Raw genomic sequence first — 25,169 nt, forward strand, 5'->3', positions numbered from 1 at the left:
GTGTATTGCACTATACCACAAGTATGAAAGTACTGTATATGCGTGTGTTTGTGTCTGTCAGTCTCAATTTGTGCGTGTCCCCGTCCCTCTGTCTTGTTTTCCTGTCAAAATTGCTGCTACAAGATAACAGTACCTATAAGCATGCCATGTTCTTTTTGTTTTAATACAATAATATATTTTTGGCAAACTGCATAGGTCTACATTTGAAAACTGAATCTACTAGTATATGCACATTGTTTATTGGCATATTAATGTGTTTGACCTGACGTCTTTTGTAAAGATCATTCTGTTTGTTACCTTCACTGGGGTGCGTATTTGTGTATGTTTAGAGAAGGTGATTGCCACCTTGCATATTGTTATTATTGACATTTTTGCACTGTTCATTGATTTATGTAAGTAAGAGAGAAATATGACAACACATCACCCTGAGCCTGGCTGCCTACCTACTTCACCTGACTGGCTGGCTATTTGGTTTAAAGACTTACTACCTTTGTTCATGTTTGATTTTGTTTCAAATGGTATATGTTTCAGTTTCAATTTATTCATACATCATATCATGGTACACACAAGAACATGGTCATACGTATATACAAACAGTTCATCTGATAAGATGCATGAAAGGGACACTCCGAATAAGCTATTTAATGCTTTTAGTAGGGGCCCAGTTGAACAGCACACACATACTGTACACACACCCGTACACATACATACAATTAACTATGGACAATTTCAACATTCTGATTACATCGGATTTGAAATGTGATACCTTAGTAATGTTATTCAAAGACTCAGCATATTAAGCATACAATGCAAGAAGGTGAGTTTTCAGGGGGGGGGGGGTTCTTAAAAATTGAGATGGAGTGTGACATTTTAAGTGTTTAGTCAAGTTCATTCCAGATCTGTGGTCCTCTGCACACAATGCCAAAGCTTGTAGACTTTAGCCTTCCGTTTTTCCCAGTGATGTGATTTTTTTCTTCTGGTAGTATACAGTATGTTGAATGCACAAATTAAAGGCAAGTAGAAGGAATATATACATTTCTATGATCTTCAAACATCAAAACCCGTAATATAACAGGAGAGTTAAGGCAATGAACATTAAAACAATCACAAGAAATAACTTCGAATGCTTGAGTCCAGTGATTCTCAAACTTTTCACTTAATTTATCTCTAAAAATAATTCTCTCTACAAGTATCGACACAGCGACCAACATTAACTGTGTAATACAACTGAGGGGGGGTGGGGACAAGTGATGTTTTATTCCTTAAATATATACATTGAATGTTATTACCGTAACACAGATCTTTATCCTTATTGGGCTGAAGCACCTGTACAGGCTAAAGCACAATAACTCGCCGTTGTCATTACCCAATACTCCTTGACCTTTACCGTATATTTATATCTTAGGTTGTGGCTACAGTATAATAAATATAGTAAAAATAATACTAACAACAGAGCCAAACCGATACATTCTGCGAATTAAAAATTGTTTCCTGCACAACGCCACAAACGAAATGAGATTATATTGATATATTGTCAATTATATTGACAATATATTGACATCGGTATATAAACATTTCTGTGTTGAGAACTGTAAGAAAATTAACTTACTCTGAAAGTTGTTTTAACGCTGTGACAGTAACAACAAAGTCGTTGACTTGCTGCAAGAAGAAGAGACATGGCTTGCCACCGTTGTCGTCCCGTTCACATCAACGTATGCATGCTAATCATTTCCGATTAAATATCCAAAATAAATTTCAAACGCACACTACAGTTATATATTATTATGCTCCCTCTCAATTTTTGTAGGAGTTGTGTTTTTGCATATTTATTTAGATTTACCGTTCCCATTTCCCCTCAGTTTATTCTTCTTTTTCGTTTGTTATTCATTAAGTTAACTTTTATTTTGAAAGCTATCTTTCATGTTTCCCCCCATGCTTCCGCCTCATACCTGGTCACAGAACTGTATGTACTTTAACATCTGGAAGGATCGTCTTCAAATTAAGAATCCCATGTTAATATTCAATTTGTAAATAAGTTGACTACTTGTTCTTTGTGACTGAATGGATGAAAATATTATTTTAATTTCATACCATCCCGTTTATGCACAGCTACGTTAGAAATACAAAGTTCACACTGGAGGCGTATACGCGCCGGTGTACCTTTGGCACAATTTGGTAAGTTAAAATTTCATTGTAATTATTTGCTATGTGTGATTTATTTCTAAATATTCATTAACCTTCTTTCCCGCTTATCGTTAAACGCTGGAGTGTATTTAAAGTTACCAAAATCAATTTATATTTTGTGTTTTGTCTGGTAAAGTGTATATTTGGAGATGATTTGAGCAACCTATTTCCGTATTGTGCAAAACAGGTGAAAAAAACTGCAATGTATTTTGTTAAACACTAGATGTCACCACAGAGCCAAAAACAACAACTCAACAATATGCTGATTAGGCTTTATAGAACTTTTATTTTAAATGTATATTAGGGATGCACCGAAAACACTTGGCTGAAAACCAAGTTTTTGTTTCTTTTTTTCCCCCCATTATTTTATTTTATTTTCCTTCATTTAATAATTTATAAATTTCTTTGATACCTCAAAATCAGTGTTGTTTTTGTCAACGATGACTACAACGAAAATATTTCGTTAACGAACAAATTTTTCTGACGACGATGAGACTAACGTGCTAAAAACGTTATTGTGAGACTATAACATAACGAGACTAATGAGTGTTTTCGTCTGTCGAGATGAGAACGGGATGAAAATGTTTGTCACGTGATCACGATGTGTGACATTTATGTGTTGTTAGCCTGCATCGTAGCAGTGTCTGCTTGGGTCACTGATGTGACGTGCTGCGTCCCCTGCTCCGACTCACCACTGTGTCCTTTCCACTCTCCAAGCTTCCCCACACGGTAAGATTTGTTTTCTTATCTTGGCCAGAGAGAATACAGTATGCAATGTTGCTTTAGCCTTTAAAAGTCTGTGCTGAGTGATCATCACACAATAAATGTAACTCCTAGCATTAACATAGCATTCGCGTCAGTATTAGGTTAATGGTAACAGCGAGCGTTCTCTTAAACTCTTGGACAACTTTTTTTTTACTTACAGTTAGTGGCGTCCAGGTGGGTATAATTATTGGGAAATAATTTACTGTTAGAATAGTGGTTCTTAACCTGGGTTCGATTGAACCCCAGGGGTTCGGTGAGTAAGTTTAAGGGGTACGGCAAAGGACTCGCAGGGCCCTGTTGTCGTATGCTGACTAAATCTAAGCAAAGCGGCGTGTTAGATTAGGGTTTTGACTAGCTTGCCCCCAATTTATATGCTTTATTGAATTTGTTTCAACTGCTTGTCCTCTATATGATGGGAGGAGAAACTGTTTTGCTGGGTGGAAGTTTGACTCACACTTGGTATGAATATTTCTAACAGACTGATGGGCAGCGTGGACTCAAATTTTGTTGTTGTTTTGTACTGCCTGTTTAAGAACATGCAGTCAAAGTGAGAAGAAAGTTGAACAGTTAATTTAATTTAAAACAGTTAATTTTACAAACGAAACATTTTTAGTAAACATCGACTAAAACTAAACAAAGACAAACACATTTTGAGATGACTAAAATATGACTAATAAGTATTATTGTCCAAAAGACTAAGACCAACACGAAAATTAAAAGGGCTCCCAAAAACAACACTGCTCAAAATACTTCCAAACCGCGGACGTGTTGGCTGTGGGTCAGTAGTGTTAGCGAGACAGCGTTAGCCAGCTTGTTGTTCTTCACACTAATCGGTGGTAAGTATTTGATCTTCAAAACCGATAATTCATTTTAGCTATTTTCAGCCGATAGTTTCCGCCGCCGAATGTTCAGTCACATCTCTAATATAATTAAATCAGACATATATTTATCATGACGCCGGGTGTTCGGAGCCGTCTAAACTCTCAGAGAAAGGCTAAAGACATTCTGGACCAGACATGTGCCGATTACCGGTTTCAAGCTATACCAAGGTATACCGATGAGGGAGCGCAAATCAACAGAACACCGGCACACTTTGGACTTTGTGTACTTTTGATCCACACCATCCTTCTGAAAACAAAACACCTCTATACAACCGACGTTGAGTTTTTTCTTTGCACCAACGCATCGTCAAATGCTATAGTGTGGCAACATGCCATCCAGTACGCTCAGTTACTGAGAGCCATGTAACTTCACACATAAGCACACTGGCTGTAGCTCCTTAAAGGGTAATAATTAGCGTAGCCTAATAACACACATGGTCAAAGCGGGTAGAAAAGACTATCATTTTCTCGTTTCATTAAATAACCTAATTTAACGACATGGTCACAGTTACGTCAGTCATCGTGAATCGGCTCGGTAAATGAACCAATCTAGAATAAACCCATGTATCAATAACTCACGAGTGACATAATGGGCACCTTTGGTGAAGAGGATTGGCATATTTAATTGTAGCATGACAATCGGTAATGGACACCTTTACTCTGTGCAGGAAAATGTTTCCTGTTGACCTTCCGCCTGTGGATGAAACTGACCTGAGATTAGCTTCTGAACAATATCTTTTGTTGCTGGAGTCCCAACCTAAAGGTGATGACTGGTTTCAGTCAACCAAAACCTCAAAGGTATGGAGTTCAAATTGAACTTCTGTTATTTGTACACTGGTATGCTAAAGTTTGGGCACTCCAGATAATTTTTAAGATTTTCCTTTGTAGATCACTGATTGGTTGGAACAAAAATTTCAGTTAAATATATCATATAGCAGATGAACACAATAATATTTGAAAAATGAAATGAATGTTATAGGATAAACAGAAAGTGTGTAGCCTATTAATTAATTAGGCTACCCATTGGCAGTGTATCAAATACTTGGTCTCCCCACTGTAAATAGGCTGGTGCATACATTTGGGCAACCTTGTGTTTTTATTGATTTGAAAATAATTTTTGCAACTCAAAATCTGTTTAATAAGCTGACTGATGTTGACCTACATACTCAGGTGAAGCCTATCATGACAAAGGGTATTTAAGGTAACAAATTTCTAATTGTTCTCCTCTTTGCATCATCAAGAGGGAAAACATGGGAGCCTCAAAACAACTCAAATGATCTGAAAAAAAAGATTATTCATTATAGTTTAGGGGAAGTGTGCAAAAAAACTCACTGAAATTTCAGCTGTCAGTGTCCACTGTGAGGAACAGAGTAAGGATATAGAAGACCACTGGCGCAGTTTAAGTTAAAGTCCGGATTGGCAGGGCAAGTAAAATCTTGGATAAGCAGAGGTGAAGGATGGGAAGAAGAGTGAAATTGAACCCACAGACCAGCTCTGAAGACCTACAACATGATCTTGCAGCTGATGGTGTCACCGTGCATCAGTCAACTATTCAGCGTTGATTGTACATGTAGATGTTCTATGGGAGAGCAATGCAGAAGAAGTCTTTTTTGTGGCACATGCCACAGACTCACTTGAGGTATGCCAAAGCACATTTGGATAAACCAGCCTCAATACTAACAGATTCTTGCAAACAATGTTCCAGAGTCAGTGAGAAAGTGTAAGTTGTGCAGGAGCTAGATATTTCAACCGGACAATGACCCTAAACACTCCTCCAAATCTACTAAGGCATTCATGCAGAAGAACAAGTACAAGACTCTAGAATGGCCACCTCAGTCCCCAGACTTAAAGATGAAATGCCACTTCCCTACTTGAAAAGGACCCAGAGCTAGTGCGTGAGGTTGAGAAGTTCTGACTCGATGTAGTCGGGCTCAACTCAACACATGGCTTGGGCGCTGGTACCATTCCTTTCGTTGGGGGTTGGACGCTCTGAAATTGCCCACGGTGAGAGGCTACGAGCAGGTATGGGCATACTTATTGCCCCCCGACTCGCCTCCTGTACATCGGGGTTCAACCCGGTAGACGAGAGGGTAGCCTCCCTCTGCCTTCAGGTGGAGGGGAGGGATCCTACCTGTTTTTTGTGCTTATGCACCAAACAGCAGCTCAGAGTACCAACCCTTTTTGGAGTCCTTGGAGAGGGTACTGGAGAATGCTTCCTCTGGGGACTCCCTCGCTCTGCTGGGGGACTTGCTCACAAGGGCAATGACAATGACATCTGGAGGGGTGTGATTGGGCAGAACGGCCCCCCGATCAGAACCCGAGCGGTGTTCTATTGTTGGACTTCCGTGCCCGTCGGGATTATTGTTTATGAACACCATGTTCAAGTGTAAGGGTGGCCATATGTGCACTTGGCACCAGGACACCCTAGGCCACAGTTCAGTGCCATTGCTTATATCTCCAGCAGAGCTTCTCCCATGTCCAGGGTGAGGAAGGGCACATCGAGTCCAGGAAGAGGCAGGGCACATCGAGTCTGAGTGGACCATGTTCCGTGCCTCTATTGCTGAGGCGGCGATCGGAACTACGTCTGCAAGTTAGTTGGTGCCTGTCGTGGCGGCAATCCCAGAACCCGCTGGTGGACACCAGCATTGAGGAATGCCGTCAAGCTGAAGAAGGAGTCCTATCGCGCCTTTTGGAAAGCAGGACTCCAGAGGCAGCTGATGGGTACCGGCTGGCCAAGTGACATGCGGCTCTGGTGTTTACTGAGGCAAAAACCTGGGCATGGGCATTTGGTGAGGCCATGGAGAACAACTTACGGATGGTTTCAAAGAAGTTTTGGTCAACCATCCGGCTTCTCAGGAGGGGAAAGAAGTGCACCACCAACACTGTGTATAATGTGAGGAGAAAAAAAGTGGACCAATAACCAGGCTGGGGGCTGACTCCTGGCGGCAGACAAGCTGATCAAAGTGCTTCTCAGCCGGCAAGACAGCCCACCCTTTTGCCCCATTCCAGACCCCATGGAGACCCTGAATTGTATAAGCCTGTAAAATATATTGTAATATTGACAATTTGCATGCAGTACTTTATGTTTACATGGGTTGGATAATAATCTTGTACATTTTGTGTTTCCAAATAGTTGGAAATAACAGCAAGGAACATTAAATGGCTGGAAGTGTTTGAAGACAACCAAACTAGATGTTCAATATTGGCACTTCATCCATCTGATGATCCAACTCAAGGTATGACCACTCATGGACACACAGATAACAAGAAAGGGGGGAACTCCCCCTGACACTACTCCTGATCTCCACTTCCTTTCTAGTGTTGGCCTTATACTTGCATGGAAGTTGGTGGTGTGTGAGTGACGTTATGCGGACATCCTGCAAATCAAGAACAGGCTTGCTTCCAGTAAATACTTTGATATATATATTAATGTAGACTTGTATAATATATTGTATGTGTCATCCACATCATTAAACATATATGGAAGTATTGACACCAATCGTCCAGTCTGTAAAAATGTGGTAATGTGCACTCCATAATCCGATACGCCTTATATATTAGGGTGACCGAACATCCTCTTTTGCACTTACTTTTTACATTCTGTCCGGGGCATCCAGACAAGTTTTATAAAATTAAGAAAATGTCCGGCTTTCATTGTTTTTAACTGGACCAAATAGCGTGTGTTGAAATTGACTGACGCTTCGCACAGAATACTGCGGTACTGTGCTGCGTATGACGTGTTCCCAGAAAGCCTGCCCATGGGTTGGTTTTGCTATGCCCAGTAACGGATTAAACAGGTGTTTGATCAGTGTTCCAAAATGCCTAAATGCAAGTGCATCTTTACAGATGAGCTGCAAAATAATTCTCAACATATCGTCCCGGGAGAAACAAATCCAGTACGGTTGTTTTTCTACAGATGGGAGTATAATATTCCCAGTCATAATCCAGTACTTCGACTGGAAGAAGGGTGGTGTGCAAGCAAAATTAATTGGGATTAAAGACACACCGGATGAGACAGCAGAAAACATTGTACAATATCTCACTGAAACGCTGACAAAAAAAAATTATCTTAAAAATGTATTGCATTTACTGGTGACAACTGCAATACAAATTTTGGAGGAATCCGGGACGGGTTGCGCTGGCTCGGCCCCCTGAAGGTGGAAAGAATGTGTTTGCATGTTGTTGCATCCTAGTGCCACACGGCTTGCCACGGGGGTCAAATCCATGGACGGTGACATCCCTGGGAGGCGACCACCACACCTGCTTGCAATAGCGTACCGCATGTAACATGTCACCTCTGCTCATTAATATTCATGACGTTAGCAACTGTTGCTAGGGGGGTCAAACTCACGTTTGTCCCTCATGCTAGATGTAGTAAATACTGTACGAACGAGATGTTTACTGAGCTAAACCTAAACATTCTGTCAAAAATGATGTCCCTGGTGCCAAATTCACTGGTAAAGATGAGGAAGAACTTACAAATGTTCAGTTAAAGCATATCTCTCAACCCGAGGTCGCTGGCAATCTTAAAAATAGTGACGTACGCCCTTACAAATTGGTGACCTTACCTTTTACAACGTTTTTTATAGCGTGCAATATGAAACAAAAATAAAACTCAATTTTTAAAATAATATGAATTTATTGGTAATATTGTAACATGTAACCTAGTGAAAACAAAGAACAATATCTTCAGCTACATCATGATTACTAACATTTAACAGTGACTATTGTTATAATTGTATGTAGCACTTTTGGCAATTTCTATCATGTCTTGATGGCTGCACTTCATGGCACTTCAGCTCGCAATTTAGTTTGACTTGAAGGGAGTTCGTTAGTGTGTCCACTGTCCAATTAAAAATTAAAAAGGTCAATTGATAAAATCAACTTACCAATGCAATCTTTGAGTCAGGGAACATTTCTTTTGCTAATTCTGAGAAGTGATCAGCTATGGTTACGGGCAAATTGTGTTCGGCAACAAATTGGCAGAATAAAATCTCTGCTTTCGTCACTTTTCATTCTGCAAACTTCTTCTTTATGACCAGTGTTGTTAATCTTACTTTTAAAAAGTAATTAATTAGTTAAAAATGACTTCTCCCAAAAAGTAATTGAGTTTGTAATTCTGTTACCTGAATGTAAGAGTAATTAGTTACTGGCAAAATAACTGGTGTTACCTTTCATGTTTTTTTTTTTTTTTTTTTCATTTTTAAAAAAAACAACAACAACAACAAAGTAACCTTTGCTATGTTAGGAAGTCATTTAATTTTGTGAATCAACTGTTAAAGTTGTTAAAATTGCTCCTGTTTTTGCATTACTTCCCTTCTGTCTACTTTCGACATGTGAAAGTTTTAAAACTGTTTCGTCATTTAAAGACAGATTCAAGTCAAGATTTTGCCAATTTAGGAGTATATTAGATAAAAAGTTACTTAGGTTCGCTAGGAGGTTCACTACAATAGCCTTTCTGAGAAGTCTACTGCTTTAAAATGGCGGCTGTTTACTAACGCCGCCGAGTCTGTCATTTCGCATGTAGTTCTATATGCATGTGATATCTAAGCGTAGATTGTAGGCTGTCGGCTACAGTCAGGAAATATTGGAGCCACCTAGCTTAGCATCGCGTTTGCTACGGCGTCACTACTAGGGTGACCAAACGTCCTCTTTTGCCCGGACATGTCCTCCTTTCTTGTGTTATTTTTATCGTCCGGGGGGGGGGTTTATAAATTCACCAAAATGTCCGGTTTTCATTACTTTTCACGGGACCAATCTGCGCGTGTTGAAATTGACTGACGCTTCTCACAGAATACTACGGTACTCTGCTGCGTGTGACGTATTCCCAGAGAGCCTGCCCATTGGTTTTTTGTACTATGCTCATTAGCGGATATCATAGCAGCGCAGTCCGTCAAAATGCCTAAACGCAAGTGCGTCTTTACAGATGAGCTGCAGAAAAAAATCCCCACATATCGTCCCGGGCGAAATAAGTGGGAGGCAGAGTGCACCGTGTGCAAAGCTGGCACATTGGTGTCGGTGTCCAACAAAGGTGCTGGAGACCTGACAGCTCACACGGACACAGAAAAACATAAAAAAAGCTGTGCGAGGTGAGAGCTCTTTGGCTAAATTGAGCGACTTCCTTGTAAGTCCCGGGAAAACAGAGGGTGCTGTAAACGCAGCGGAGGGTGCGTTTGCGTTTCACACTGCTAAACACCATAACAGTTACAGGTCCATGGATTGCACCAGCGTCTTGTTAAAAAGGGCATTTCTAGCAGTGACGTGCGGTGAGGTTCATGGTTGGTGAGGCACTGACTCCTTTAGTGTCAGATTTCCAAATATATAAACCAAAAAGGGTAGCTTATTCAATTGGCTACTGGTTATTTCATATCTCATCAGCATTCTTCACAAAACACGCACACACGGTACATATTATCGATACGTAAAAGTAAGAAAATAACATGCATCACCACCCTGGGTCCCGGGGGGGGGGGGGGGGGGGGGGCGATGGCTCCTTTGCTGGGCTGCGGGAGGAGGGATGGGCTGCGCATGGACCCCCCCCCCCTAGTTTAGATGTTCAATGTATTTCTAGTTGTTGTTTGTGTATGTGTTTCTTTTCCTTCTTCTCTTGTATTTCTTTTCTTCTGTCCCCCCATAATCCCTTCCTGTTCGCTGCTTTGTCATAATAAAAAGGTATTTTGAATGATCACAATGGGAGTATGTCAGACTCTCAATGTGAAACATTAAAACTGTTCAGAATCCGGGCACTTAGACTTCCATTCTCTGTGTCAAACAGCTGAACAGGACAGGTTTAAAAAAAAAAAAAAAAAAAAAAAGAAAATAACATGCATTTGCGATATTTCATGCAACATAAATGAGAGTAAAGAGTGGTGTACAAAACCACAGAATTCAATTCTGACCTTTAGTGAAATATTCAGTTGTTTTTAAAACTTGTAATTCTGATACTTTAATCAATTTATTACAGATTGCTAAACAAAAAGTGTGAAAAGAAAAACAAAGAATATTTTATTTAAGGCCAAAATTTAGTTTTTAAATATTCTATTGTATTTTTCTTAGTCTAAGCTCTTTTTTTATTTTATTTTTTATAAGATTGAAATGAAAACTGTTTGTGGTCTTGCGCCTGTCCTTCACCACAAAAACCGCCGTTACTTGGGAAGAGCATAGGTTTGGGCTCAACATTCGTAGGGACGATATAACAGCATAACCTGCATATAGGTACACTTTTTGCTGGGGACGGGACATTTATAAGACCAAACAGATTGGTTGAAGGGGGCACAGGGCCACATTTCTCATGTATATGAACCTAGTTAATTAATAGGTGAAATGATCAATGCAAAATAAATCCTTATCTACTGATAATAACTTTTATGTGCATTGGTTCAGATGATACACTGTTCGATTCAAACCTTTGTTTTCAAAAAACACTAAAGAAACATTTTGAAAACTTCCTGAATAAATGTCTGGTTTTTATTAGCATAAACATAATGAAAATAATTCACTTAATAATGGTAGGGTCAATTCTATCCTTACAACATATGGAACTATTGAAAGATCTAAATTCACTATATAACTGAACATTATATCATGCAAAAAAGGTAAGGTTGCTTAAACGTTGGTGGGGACAATTTTAGCATCCTGAAAAGTTGGTAGTGTTATATCCCTACCGTCCCTATGCAAACCTACGCCCTTTTTGTAAAAGTCCTCCTTATTTTCCTTTACCTTAAAAAAAATCTCTCCGCCTCAATGGAGAGGATTGCTTCAATTAGATCGCTGTGTTCTATTTGACAAGCCAGAACACACAGTGGATGTGTCCAAATGTCTAGCTAACCTTTCATCTTTCTTAGCAAAACCATGGTAATCGTTCTGCATATATGCCACGTTTAGAAGAGCTTACACGCTCATCGTTACCACGAAATGTTAACTCCTGTTTAGCTAGGATGCAGGTTGCATTAATGAGGTATTTCAAACTCTTTACCTTAGCATTCTGGATGCTACCGTTGAGCTTCCGCTGTTCGTCAAAGCCAAATCGATCCTTGAGCTTCCAAAAGTTTTTAAAGCAATCAGGCTTTGAATGTGAGTGGTCGAGCTCTCGTGTTTGCTGAGGCTTCGTGGTAGTTTTTTAATGTCACAATATCTCGTGTTAGTCCAGACATTGGCACAAGTTGAGAAAAAAAGGCAGGGAAAGCAGCAAAGCCGATTTTTTCGAAGGATAGCCACATAGCCAGTCTTTTCGGGTGTACCAGTCCGTTTGAAAAGCGCGAGTTATCTTCTTTCCCGTAGTTTGAAGCAAACCTTTTAGCTCCGGTGTTGCTAATCGCGTCCACTTCTGACGGAAAGTCCAGTTTCACGTATGCCCCCTTTCAGTGCGGCAGAGTACTATCTGCCGCAAGCTGTGCCTTTTCACTGCGGATTTATTTCCCATCAGCAAAACTAAATATGTCGCTAACAAAAATTAAACTTTAAGGGTTAAAGACATTAGCCAGACTGTGGAAAATCAGGTCAAATAAATGTATCTGGAAACATTATAATGGCGACTTGCAGATGTACGGCAACCAGCACGCTCCAATTCCATGTATCAACCCAGTTTGTTATGGATTGCGCAATCAGAGGTGAGGCTTTACTTGTTGCTGCCGCACCTCTCGTTTCATTTCGTTATTTGAACAGGAAATGGGCAAATTCAGCGATTTTGACTATAAAAAATGTTTGAAATGAGTCATACATAAAGAGCAATGGACAAATATTAATATAAATTTGATGCTATAATTATTTTTTTGTCATGATGACAGGTGCCTCCCCTGACCGCACGTCACTGATTAGACTCTGGCACCGCCAAAAAGTTCAGTAGTGCTCGCACTAAGACTGAAGCCATTGTGAATGGCGTTATAGCGCCCCACTCTGTTAAAGTCGCTCATGAAGCCCTCAAAGAAATCCAGTACTGTGGCGTTTCTACAGACGGGAGTAACCATGGAGCAGTGAAAATATTCCCAGTCATAATCCAGTACTTTGACTGGAGGAAGGGTGGAGTGCAAACAAAATTAATTGAGATTAAAGACACACCAAATGAGACAGAAGAAACCATTGCACAATATCTCATTGAAACACTGGCAAAAAAAAAAATTCTGAAAAATGTATTGCATTTACTGGTGACAACTGCAACACAAATTTTGGAGGAATACGGCGTGATGAAGGGGGAAAGAATGTGTTTGCACGTTTGAAGAGGATGCTGCACAACAAGACTTTGATTGGTGTCGGTTGCCCAGCACACATACTGAATAATTGTGTTCATCATGGGGCAGACACATTAGATGTTGACCTTGAGAATATTATGTTCAAAATCTACCAGCACTTCCATATTTACTCTGTGCGCACTGAGAACCTGAAGGAGTACTGTGACTTTGTTGACAGTGAATACAGAAGGATGCTTTCTCACAGCAAAACAAGGTGGCTGTCATTGTTCCCAGGCATTGAGTGGATGATACAGATGTTTCCAGCTTTAAAAAGCATTCTTTCTGTCGCAGCAAAAGCCACCCATAGTGATCAAGAAGTTTTTTGAAAATGGCTTCAGTGAGATCTACCTCTGGCACATGCACTCACTCATGTTTGTGTTCCACACCCACATTCAAGAAATGGAAAAGGAGAACAACTCCATTATGGAGGTGAAGAAAATTCTGAACACCATCCATGCCATTCTTCTTGAACGCAAGAGCAGCAACTTCATGTCTCTGAAAGTTAAGGGACTCCTAGCACAAAAGCGCAGCGATGGACTTGGTAAGGGCTGTGACCAGTTCTGTGCTGATGTGCAAGGCCTGTACAGTGCATGCCTGGAGTATCTGGAGAAGTGGATGACTCCCATGGAAGAGTTTTCAACATTCATGTGGATGGATCTGAGTGAGCCACCAGATTGGAACGATTTGGAGGTCTGCATCCAGTACCTAGGAGAAAAGGGGGTCCTAATTGATGATGTCAAGTGTTTTGACCAGGTCGTCAATCTGAGGAAATTCACAGAAAGGTGCAACATTGATGAGGAGTTCAGTGGCTTGCAGGTGCACCAGAAGTGGACAAAATATTTTGAGAAGGCCAAAAGCATTGCATGCTACTCAGAACTCCTGAAGATTGCACAGTTTGTCTTTGCACTTCCTTCTCATAATGCCAATGTTGAGAGGGTTTTCTCGCTGATGCAGAGCCAGTGGACCAATGAGAGGAACAGGCTTTTTGTTGAGTCACTGAAGGGGATTCTATTTGTGCAATACAATTTCAAAAACACTTCTTGCAAAGACTTTCATTCTTATTTGTTGAGCAACAAAAAGCTGCTGGGACAGATCAGCACTAAATCAAAATATGGATGGGCAGAAAAGGAAGATGAAGAAAATCAGGGAGAAGAAAACAGGGATGAAAATTACTAAAGACTAAAGTGATGTTTGTTTGTTAAATTAGTACTGTTGTGAGGCTACTGTCTGGTTTAAATTATTTTAACCTCTTTTTGTTAAAGTTGGAAGAAGTAGTATTTAGAACATTATTTCAGATTATTTATTTGTGCAGTAAGAATGGAAACTACAGCTATTATTTTGTTCAAGGACGATTCAGGAATACAGAAGAGACATTATTTTCTTATTATTTATACCATTTTTGTAAAAAAATATATATATATTGTTCTATAATTTTAGGAATACTAAAACTTGTTGAGTAACCTCTGAGAATTTGAATTTGCGTCTTTGTTTCTACAGCTATTATTTTGTTATAAAACTGGATTTTCTATCCATACGGAGGAGGCATATTTTAAATATATTAAAGCGATAAGACAACTTTGAGTGAACTTCGAGGAGAATTTAAGTATCTCGAGGCCAAGCCAAGTGTCCTCTTTTTTGGAAATCAAAATATGGTCACCCTAGTCACTCCGTTTCTCTGACTTGTCTCGCGTCATTCAACCAACATAGTAACGCACATTATCTCGTTGCCGAAACAGTGACAAAATCCGAACGGAGAAAAAAAAACCTTTTTTTAAAAAAATCAGTGCTCACTTGTACAAATTACGCCGAAACCGTACAACTTGACAGGTATGGTTAAAGAGATGGCGCGAGTGTCGAAGGCTAAAAAAGACTGAAGACCTGATCCGGAGGTAGCCTTTTTATGGACACCTTTTTCTTGTGTGCATTGCCTTACGCCACTGACAATGACTTTCTCCTGTTTCAACAAGTTATCCTTTACCACCATATGCCCTTTCTTGTATATTATATCATCTGGTTATCTTCCGTCTCTGACCGTTCTTGGGGGTAATTTGTATTCCTATATTTGTGTAGCGATCGCAAATACTACTCAGTGACAGCCAACGAACACTTTTAATTTTTTCAGTAATCACAAATCTTAATTCTAGTAATTTATTTACACTTCCCCCTTACTAAGGTTGTTTCTTTACAACAGAAAAGGTAAAGCTGTTAAATCTTGAGCCTACCTGTCGGCATGAACAGGCTTTAAAGACAAAAAGACCAAGGCCAAACATGGCTAATTTATTTAAATATCCATATTTTTGAAAAATAGGCCTACATGACTGTTGTGATATATAGATTTTTTTTTTTCAGGTCATTCATTGTCAGACAGAAGCAGCACTGCAAAACGCTACGCTAAAAATATAAGTAAAAAATATCAAAATGGCTTACCTCTTCAAGGCCAGCAATGGATCAGGATTGTCATCTGTAGGACCATGGCCCCCAACAAAAAATTTACTCCATAAGAAGGTGAATGACTTCACCTTACTAGCGTTAAACTGGTCTTTTGGAGGTCCGCACAAGTTAATCCATTGTTCACATTTTTTCCCTCTGAGTTCTTGGCTTCGGGAAACATATTAAGAAAAAAAAAATCCTTCATACGTGGACGGTCTTGATGTCTAGAGTCGTTTGTACAAGTTCCATAGCAGCAGTGTTTAATCGGCATGTTCTTTTTTGAAAGATTACTGGGAGAAAACAAACAGTACTAGCATGGGTTGTATGCGAGCGCACTTCTATGTAGACCCCCTTCCAGTTTACGATGGTGATGTCACGCAGCATTGCGGTCTAAAAATAGCATTCGTGCGGTAAGCTATTACCTCATCAAAATTTCAATCAAGGCGGTCTTCCCAATATATAAAAGAGGAGGGACTTAGAAGGAGTCAGAGTCACGGGAGCTACCCCAAGCAAGGACTGAAGAGGCATTCCACGGCGTGGCTGTGATCCCCTAGGACGGAAGTCTTGGTCTGGTTTTGATTGTTGCATGTTAGTATTTTTGATTAAATAAATGTGGGCCACATGCGCACAGCTCGTCTACAAACTCCGCCTACTTGTCCTACTTCGGACCTGAACGCTTACAATGTTTTAAGAGGATGCTGCACAAAAGGGGAGTGATTAGTGTGAGTTGCCCAGCACACATACTAAATAATTGTGTTCATCATAGTGTCATGCCTTGTGCTGAGTTTTGTTAGGATTTTGCCCTAGTGTTTCTTGTCCATGTGATTACCCATGGATTTCACCTGCTCCTTTTGTCTTGACCAATCCACTGCATCTTGTATCAACCACCTGTGTCTGATTTTCTCGTTACCCCATGTCTATATTTCCCCATGTGCTGTCTGTTCTTGTTGGGTCTTTGTCTATCAAGGTGTCAATCCAGTATTATTTTGTTTGTGTGCTTTTTATTCTGATACTGTATTTCAAAACTTCTAGTTTCAACTAGCAGACATGTTTTTCTTCAGGTGCAGTCATTTATGGAAAGGCTCATTATGTTCCTGCTGAGTCAGGTTGTGGAGAAGACCTCAGAGGAGGAAGGACTGTTCTCGCTGCACCCTCGTACAGAGAGCGCCAAATTGCTGTGGCGAGATGGCCAAGCAGTAGGCTTCTACACTGTCAAGCACAAAGGTTCCTTGTGAATTTGTGTGCCTGACTGTTCGTCCACCTTTTCTTCTATTTAAAGGTGCTATGGAGTGGAATAGAATAGAATGCCTTTATTGTCACTGTACAGAGTACAACGAGATTTAAAGCTTCACTATAACGTGCGCCACGTAAAACAAAAGTACAATTAGGCTAATATAAAAACACAGGTTACAGTGTACACAGATTGGGAAGAAAGTGAATGTGACTAGCAGCAAGCAGCACTGATATTTTTTTTTTTCCCAGTATTTTTTTAAACTATGTACATTATGAACAGAGTCCTTTTTAAGCAGACACACAAGCTCTCTGAGCACATTGAGGACCACCGTGAGCAACATCAGGTGTGTACGCTGTTGCTGCACACCAGTATCACGCCTGGTCTAAACCTTGGATCATAGCAAGTTTCATGGGTTATTAAAAGCATGAAATTACAGCAGCAATTTTCATTAGTTAACTTTTAATATAATTGATTTGCATGCAAGCCTGCATGGAGACTGGAGAAGAGCATTATGGAGCATTATATACAATATTATCTAGTAGTAGTATATGATACAATAATTATATACAATATATGCAGTTCTTTTTTTTATCCATAGACTTCATAACTATATTGACTGGTCACATCCGAGATGCACTGCGCCACTCCTTCAGGTAGGGGGCCTGTCCACATCAAGAGGATTTATTCTTAAACACATGCACGCAGCGATCTAACACCGGATTTAGGTTAAAAAGTACGAAAGCTTTACCGCATACAAACAAGGATTGTCTCAGGAGTATTTGTTCGAGGATTCAAGGTAATTATTTTTCATACCTTGCATGCATTTTGAAACGTGAAAAAAATCAATGGGAAAAATTAGGCGCTACGGCATTGGCGTCATAGTTCGCAATATTTACGTAGAATAAATGCTATCTGCATTTTTTTTTTATGCTTTTAACCAAGAATCAAAACTGTTTTACATCTATATAAAGAATCCAGGGATTCACGCATTCATTCACAAGAATTTTCAACAGAAAAAGCTCTTTGTGATGATAAGGCGGCATTACAGTGGCTTAAAGACTAGCAGCACATCCGACATATTTACGTAAAATAAATGGTAACGGCCCAGTTCTTTGCTCTTTTAACAGAGAATTGAGACCGTTTTACGTCCGTATCTATGAATAATTCAGGGATTTAAGCATTTATTCACAAGAATTCTCAACTTAAAAAGCTCTTTGTCTACGTTTCCACTCGGTCAGCCTTGATGGAGAGAGGCCCCCTACTAATCGGCCCCGTGTCTCGGCAATATCATTATGAAGTCTGTTTTATCCCCATTGTATTTTATCAGACTTCTTACCAACTATCTTTTTTGTCATTAGAAATAAAAAAAACACTTTGCAAGGTCTTCAAGATGAATTCAGCTTTTTACTGTTGGTGGCTTTGGTTTTTAATTCTGATTTGTGCCTGTGTGGTGTTCCAGGCACTCTGTGTGACAGCTGGAGCATCCGCTGCTACCTGCTGCCTGTCTTGGACACTGTGCTGGTGAGAAAAAGTTGGAGGAGGAAAGGACTTGGACTTAAAATGCTGGTTGACTTCTGCTCATCCTTTCCCAGCGAGGAGGTGCTGGGTATCAGTGTGCCACTTTCAGCTAGCATGGTAGCAGGTAAAAGAACTTTGAAATTTAATCACTGTTAAAAAAAAAAGTAATAATTACAAATACAGATAAGCAGCAGTGTAGATGCTAAAGAGCGCTCAATTGTTGTTTTAAGGTATTTCATCTCAGTTATGGGAATTTCAGTTTTGTTCTTGATTTTTTTAAGAGAAAAAAAATCACATTTTTTAAAAATCATTATTTCCTTCAGTAGTGTACAAACAGCATACACCAAAATATATTACATATGGTAATGTAAGTTTTTAAATTATCTTAAATTAAATCACACCCTAAGAGAGGCTGATGGATATTAAATAAGCTACAACGTAAAACAAAAATAACTTAAACTACTGCTGCCATCAAACATTGAACAAATACAACAGAAAAACACTGCAAGATACACACGCATATGCATTGTATTTTTTGGAGTGATATGCAAGTTTTCATGTCTATAGTTGCAGCATTTTTATTTTGCAGTGTTTTTCACTTTGCTTTTTATGTGTCCTGTTTGCAGCATACAGCATGTTTGCGTGTGTTGTCCATATTAAACAGTCCTTTTTCATAGAATAGCCTACTTCTCTGAGCCTCCCTGTCTAAATCATACTTCATTATCGTCACGAAAATTAGAGTAACTTTGTTCTGACAACCATTATTTTCTGTTAACCCTGGAAGATTCTCTTTTCTGACTTATTCATCATCCTCTGATTTGATCACACAGGAAATACAGTCCTCTCAATCATAAACATCCTCAAAAATATAAATGACTAAGTCAATCAGTATTAAGCAATTTGTAAATGTAAGGCTTATATCAATTATGATAATATACATTTTCTATCAACCATAATAAAAAATGTACCGTTCACAATACACCCACAATTGGCTTTTAGCCTGCTATTGAAAATGGTAGACGTCTGTTTGTCCTTTATTATTTAAAAAACAAATATACCAAACATAAATACAGTGTTACAAGTACTGCATAGAACGAAAAGGAGCAGAAAGAAGACTATAATGTTATTATATATGCCCCTCCTTTGTTCCAAGAAATTAGTTCACAAAAAAAATAAAATTAAAATAACTTGAAACAAGTACCGTATTTTCCGCACTATAAGGCGCATCTTGAATGAATGGCCCAATTTCAAACATATATACACACTGTATATACAGTGAGGAGAAGAAGTATTTGCACCCCTTGTGATTTTTGCAAGTTCACCCACTTATAAAAATAAGTAGACGTCTGAAATTTCAAACATAGATCCATTTCCACTTATAGAGACATAATGTAAACAAAATATGGAATGCACATTGTAACATTTTTCAATATTTTATTTGTAATTTACTAGGGTTCATAAGTATATGTACCCCTGAGAAAATCAATGCTAATATTTAGGGCAGATGCCTTTGTTTGCAATTACAGAGGTGCTTTCTCTAGTTCTTCACCAGGTTTCCACATATGGAAACAGGGATTTTGGCCCATTCCTCCATACAAATCTTCTCTAGATCTGTCAGGTTTCGGGGCTGTCGGTGAGAAACACGAATTTTCGGCTCCATTCAAAGATTTTCTATTGGATTGAAGTCTGGAGACTGGCTAAGCCACTTCAGAACCTTGATATGTTTTTTACGCAGCCAATCCTTGTAAGCATGGCTGTGTGCTTTGGATTATTGTCATGTTGGAAAATCCAGCCACGACTCATCTTCAAGTCTCTGACTGAGGGAAGGAGGTTTTGGCTCAAAATCTGACGATGCATTTCACCATTCATCCTGTGCTTTATACAGTACAGTAATCCTGTCCCCTTTGCTGAAAAGCAGCCCCAACGCATGGTTTCCACCCCCATACTTCACAGTGGGGATGGTGTTCTTGGAATTGTACTTATCTTTCTTTTTCCTTGCACCAAAAAGTCTACTTTGGTCTCATCTGACCAAATGACTTTCTCCCATGACACCCTCTCATCATTCAGATGGTCCCTGACAAACTTCAGGCAGGCCTTCATGTGTACTGGCTTACCCGGGGGAACCTTCTGAGCAATGCATGATTTTAAACCATTGCACCGTAGTGTTCTACTGACAGTAGCCTTTGAAATGTTGCATCTAGCTCTCTTCAGGTCATTGACCAGCTCCTGGCGTGTAGTTGTAGGCTGAGCCCTCATTTTTCTCATCATGAGTGATTCCCCACGAGGATAATTTTTACATGGCGCCCCAGTCCGAGGTAGATTATCGGTCATGTTTAGCCCCTTCCATTTTCTAACAATTGTTGCACCTGTTTATTTAATCTCACCAAGCTGCTTTCCAATTGTCCCATAGCATTTTCCAGCTTTGTGGAGCTCAACAATTTTTCCTCTGGTGTCTTTCGAATGCTCCCCGGTCTTACCAAAGGTAGGAGTTGGATTATAACTGACTGTGGGGCGCACAGGCAACAATAATGGGCTCAAACGGGTGGTGGGTGGGTGGTTACTCATGGGGTGAAGGTGGACTTTTTTTAAGGTAGACTTACAACTCTTTGAGTGTCATAATTATTGCTGATTATCAGGGGTACAAATACTTATGAACCCCAGTAAATTACAAATAATTTATTTAGAAAATCATACAATGTAATTTCTGAATATTTTTGTAATATGTCTCTATGAGTGGAAATGATCTATGGTTGAAACTTCAGACCTCTGCCTATTTTCTAAGTGGTTGAACTTGCAAAATCAAAAGGGGTGCAAATACTTCTGCTCCTCACTGTATATACAGTATAAACAAGACTGGCTATGGATACCGACCTAAGAATGGGGCCACAGTCAGTCACGCCGTCTACATAGATGCCATCAAGCTGCACACTAAGAGCGAGCAAGACATTGACTCACTGATCCACACTACCAGCATCTACAGCGGGGACATCGGAATGTCATTCGGACTGTAGAAATGTGGCCGAATGGTGACAAAGAGAGGGAAGGTGGTCCAGACAGAGAGGGTTTCCTTCACCAAGGGCAGGATAGTAGATGTTGTAGAGAGCTACAAGTACCTTGGAATACCACAGGGAAATTGTAACCACGAAGAGGCAACAAGGAAAGCTGCAACGGTCAAGTATCTTCAACGAGTAAGGCAAGCCCTGAGAATTCAGCTCAGTGGCAAGAACAAGATCCGAGCAACTAACAGCTTTGCCCAACAATACGCGAAGCGCATAGCATTTTTTGTGTGTGTGTGTGGGGGGGGGGGGGGGGGATAATTTAAAAAATATATATCCAGTGATTATGCCGTAGGTAAAAGTAAACACTGGCTTCAAATGTTGAAACCGTTTTAATGAATGTTTAAAACATAAACTATACTCACATATGCAAATATAGGACTGTGAGGCCTTTGTACTTTTATACAATAACCGTTTCTTACATATTTCTTATCAAAGACTAACTAAAAAGGCTAGTTAAGCGAGAGACATCTGAAAATTCCTTGCAATCTGCCATTTCAAGGAGAATTTTAACGCGCATGCCTAGTAATGCTACCCAATTGCTTTCTCTTTTGGCTTTATGCTTGTAGACAAGTTTCCTGAGCGAAACATGGGCAGCGCCATCTTTGACATTTTCTGCTAAGGACTTCCGGTTTAGACAGTCCAACATGAAGTGCGGTTGAAGTGAACGGTGTGTAGACTGTGTAGTTAAACTGCAAAATCAATCAAGAGGAACCCACGGAATTTCCAAAAATGGATTCAGCACAACGTAGATGAGGCTCCACAACTTTCTGTGCTGTGCATGGTTGCGTGAACCCCTGGAAGCACCTATATAATTGGTTGGAAGTGAAATGTTTTGACCAGGAACAGGATGTGTCTCACTGCTTTAATTCTAAAGGATCCACCTAAGAGATTTTATGTTTTTTTTTATCACTTCATTGATCGTTCGTGGACAAAATTGTAAATATCTGGGCAGCTTGTGTTAACATGAGATGTAAATTGATACGCCAGGCACGAAAATGAACGAATAGAAATACGGAAGCAGAAGTACCTCGGAAACTTGTCTATAAACGCGAGAGAATTGGATATATAAATTAATTATTCATCGAATGGTCTGGCGTGTGGGTTGAATTATAGTTTTTATATGTATGAATTTAACACATAAATTCCCTTAGGGACGTTGCGGCACGTAAAAAATCTTTTGATTAATGATGGATTGCAAGCATCTAGTGTACAAGTGCATCTAGTGTATGCAGCGCCCATGCTTTCACCCTTACGATCTGTACATAAACGTTGTCTTTCAAGAATTTAAACAGTGCAGTTAAACAGTCTTCCTCTCCCCTCATTCCAAGTAAACCCTTCAGAGACCATTATCACCCCAAAAAAATGTACATTGTTTAATCTATTGCGTACCATTTACCATTTAGATACCTATATCGCCCATCAACCCTCGAGAGAAAATGGCGTCAGTTGGCGCATGCGCAGTACCAATCCGTCGCGATCTGGTAGCCCATCACGATTCGGTAGCGACACCTCATTATCATACCATAAGCAAATAGCATCCCAGTTAGCATAGTGCTAGCCATTAATCAACATAGCATTAGCATCTTCAGAACCAACCAATAGGCGAACAGTTTAACCCAGGGCAGACATGGGAATGGCCCCTTACTCCTCTGCTTCTATTTACATTCCCTTCTACTTGTTAACACTGACGATCACATCAGTAATTACGAGAGCAAAGCGCTTTTATTCACTGACAGGTATTTAATTCAGTTTTGACATTTTGACATTTATTTCTAAATCATTTTTTCTCTATATTATCTTAGTTGTTTTTTTTTATGTGTTTATATTCATGTTTATTTTCACTTGCATTTATTTATGTATTTATTTCCACATGTATTTTTGGAATTATTCTTAATTTTGATATTTTTTTAGCAGTTTTGATTATTTCCACATTATTTATTTTAGAAGTTTTGGTCCTTCATAATTTTGTACATGATATAATGAAAAAACCTCTCTGTTAAGTGTGTAGGCACTTCCTGCAGCTAAATGAAGATCAAAGAGACCGTCTGTATGAAGTTGAAGCTCCGGGGGATTGGACTCAACGGCGAAATATCTGGCTCAACATCCAACTCTCCCGCTATTAGTGTCGCACACAGCAAGTATGCCGAGTAGGAAACCTCATTTGTGAATAACAATCCAAGAATTAGTCTGCAGTCCACATTTTGTACCAATTGATTTAACTTCTTAGTATCTTTTGTTTTTGCGATCATAACAGTGGTTAAAATCTTACATCTCAAACAGACAACGCACTTTGTACTAATTGGGGATTACTGCTCTTAACAGAAGTATGTCACATGTGGGGTTTCCCAGGGATATGTTGTGGGGCCGTTATTGTTCACAGTATCTTGTACATAAATGACTAATGCAATCTCTCAAAACAAAATAAAACCAAATAGTACTCTTTGTAGATTACACTATCCTCTCCAATGGAAAGGACCTGCAACAGCTTTTGGTTGATGTAACCCAGGGGTCGCGTTAACCGGATATTTTCCGTCGTTGACCGGTTTTTTAAAACGGTGACGGAAAAAAACTTAAGTCTATCTGTCATTTTGACAGGTTGCAATTCACACCCCAGACCACAGGGTGGCGAGTGAGCATATTAATTAGCTATTGTCTCTCTTGATGCATGAAGTCGTTGGCCTTACTCGGAAAAATGTCAAGGCAACTGAGTGTCCGAAGTTTCTTCAAAAAGCCCCAAAATGACGAGGGTGTTGATAAAAGAGGTGAAAAAAGAGGGACTGCACAAGCAGGCACGCAATCCACCAGGAGGAAGGTGTGAGACTGCGTTCAGGCCACACAATGAAAACTAAATACTATTGAATATGTCATTATTATCATTTTAAAAATTTGTGTCGGGTAAAAATAGATTATGACCGGATTTTTATGACCCTGTCAGTCAAAATGACAGACAACGAAAAAGTCCAGCGCAACCTCTGATTGTAACCGTTAAAATTGACAAATTAGAAAATTGGTTTGGTTGTAGCAAACCTGCTCTTAACCTTCAAAACAAAACTTACTATCTTAGTAAAACAAAAACAAACAAAAAAATGAATAGGATAGGAGAAAATTGAGACATATATAAAATTGCAAAACCTATTATCTATTGCACATTGGTATTACATTTAACTTACAGTCTTGAAGTTTGGTGAAGTACTAATAAAAGCACTATACAGTCCAGTCTCGTTTTTTTTCCCTGCAGAAAAGGGCTCTATGTATTATATACAACTCATGTTACAGAGAATACAATACCCCATTTTTTTTTAAATGTACTTTGAAATGAGAAGATTTGATCAAAATAAAGTTCTGCAAATTTTTGATAAGGGCAAGACGCAATTTGCTCTCTTTTAAAATCCAGAAACTGGCAATAAAGATCTGCAATACCATGTCATGTCTCGTCATTCTAGTTAGGTTTTCATTGTTTTTTCATGTAGGCTTCTCTGCTTTTATTAAATATGTTCCTCCTCTTTCAGCTTTACTTCCTCCTCTTATGTTTCCTAATCAGGCTGATTGTATCCCGGTGTGACACTGTATAACCCCCAAATTCCACATAGTCTGCGTGCACTCTTACAGGTAACAGCAAATATCATTTAATGCCACTTTAATTTAATGCCCATGTCTAACACAAATTGTAAGCAATAAACAATATTTCTATTTGTTGAAAATATAAATGCAACTTAATCGAAGCAAACTGATGTAACTTATGCTCCAGTGAGAACACAAAGCTCTGGAAGGACATGCATGCATGGGGAAGAGCTAGGAGAGGAACACTAGTAGCCCATCGATAGGCATTACCGTCAGCCCTAAATTTAGCAACCAGAGTAGCTACCGGTTT

At 39.4% G+C, this 25,169-nt stretch overlaps 2 protein-coding genes across 5 annotated transcripts in view; one reads left to right on the forward strand and one right to left on the reverse strand.

Annotated features, from left to right (window-relative positions):
- The window catches only part of ldhd (lactate dehydrogenase D), a 50,042-nt gene extending 48,315 nt beyond the window's left edge, over positions 1 to 1,727 (reverse strand). For all 4 annotated transcript variants that reach the window (XR_009063206.1, XM_057836337.1, XM_057836340.1 and 1 more), the window contains exon 1: positions 1,610 to 1,727. Coding sequence is in view for 3 of the 4 variants with exons in the window: in XM_057836337.1 (XP_057692320.1) it covers positions 1,610 to 1,678 (69 nt within the window). In the remaining variant the exon portion in view is untranslated. The remainder of the gene's footprint in view (positions 1 to 1,609) is intronic.
- Positions 1,728 to 1,954: 227 nt separating this feature from the next.
- Positions 1,955 to 24,698, forward strand: LOC130916011 (protein FAM169B-like). Its single transcript, XM_057836341.1, has 8 exons — positions 1,955 to 2,175; positions 2,811 to 2,913; positions 4,499 to 4,628; positions 6,964 to 7,066; positions 7,150 to 7,235; positions 16,549 to 16,711; positions 18,181 to 18,363; positions 23,300 to 24,698. The coding sequence occupies exons 3-8, from the start codon at positions 4,503 to 4,505 to the stop codon at positions 23,419 to 23,421; spliced, it is 783 nt and encodes a 260-aa protein (XP_057692324.1). The 5' UTR covers positions 1,955 to 2,175; positions 2,811 to 2,913; positions 4,499 to 4,502; the 3' UTR covers positions 23,422 to 24,698.
- Positions 24,699 to 25,169: the final 471 nt, after the last annotated feature.

This window comes from Corythoichthys intestinalis, chromosome 5 (genome assembly GCF_030265065.1).
Source record: "Corythoichthys intestinalis isolate RoL2023-P3 chromosome 5, ASM3026506v1, whole genome shotgun sequence".
Lineage (NCBI taxonomy): Eukaryota > Metazoa > Chordata > Actinopteri > Syngnathiformes > Syngnathidae > Corythoichthys > Corythoichthys intestinalis.

Bases quoted from the DNA above. Each gene is read 5' to 3' on its own strand.
- LOC130916011 (XM_057836341.1), top strand. From the start codon at position 4,503: ATGTTTCCTGTTGACCTTCCGCCTGTGGATGAAACTGACCTGAGATTA. The intron at 4,629-6,963 runs GTATGGAGTTCA...GTTTCCAAATAG, and splicing joins AGTCAACCAAAACCTCAAAG to TTGGAAATAACAGCAAGGAA. The intron at 7,067-7,149 runs GTATGACCACTC...CTTCCTTTCTAG, and splicing joins ATCTGATGATCCAACTCAAG to TGTTGGCCTTATACTTGCAT.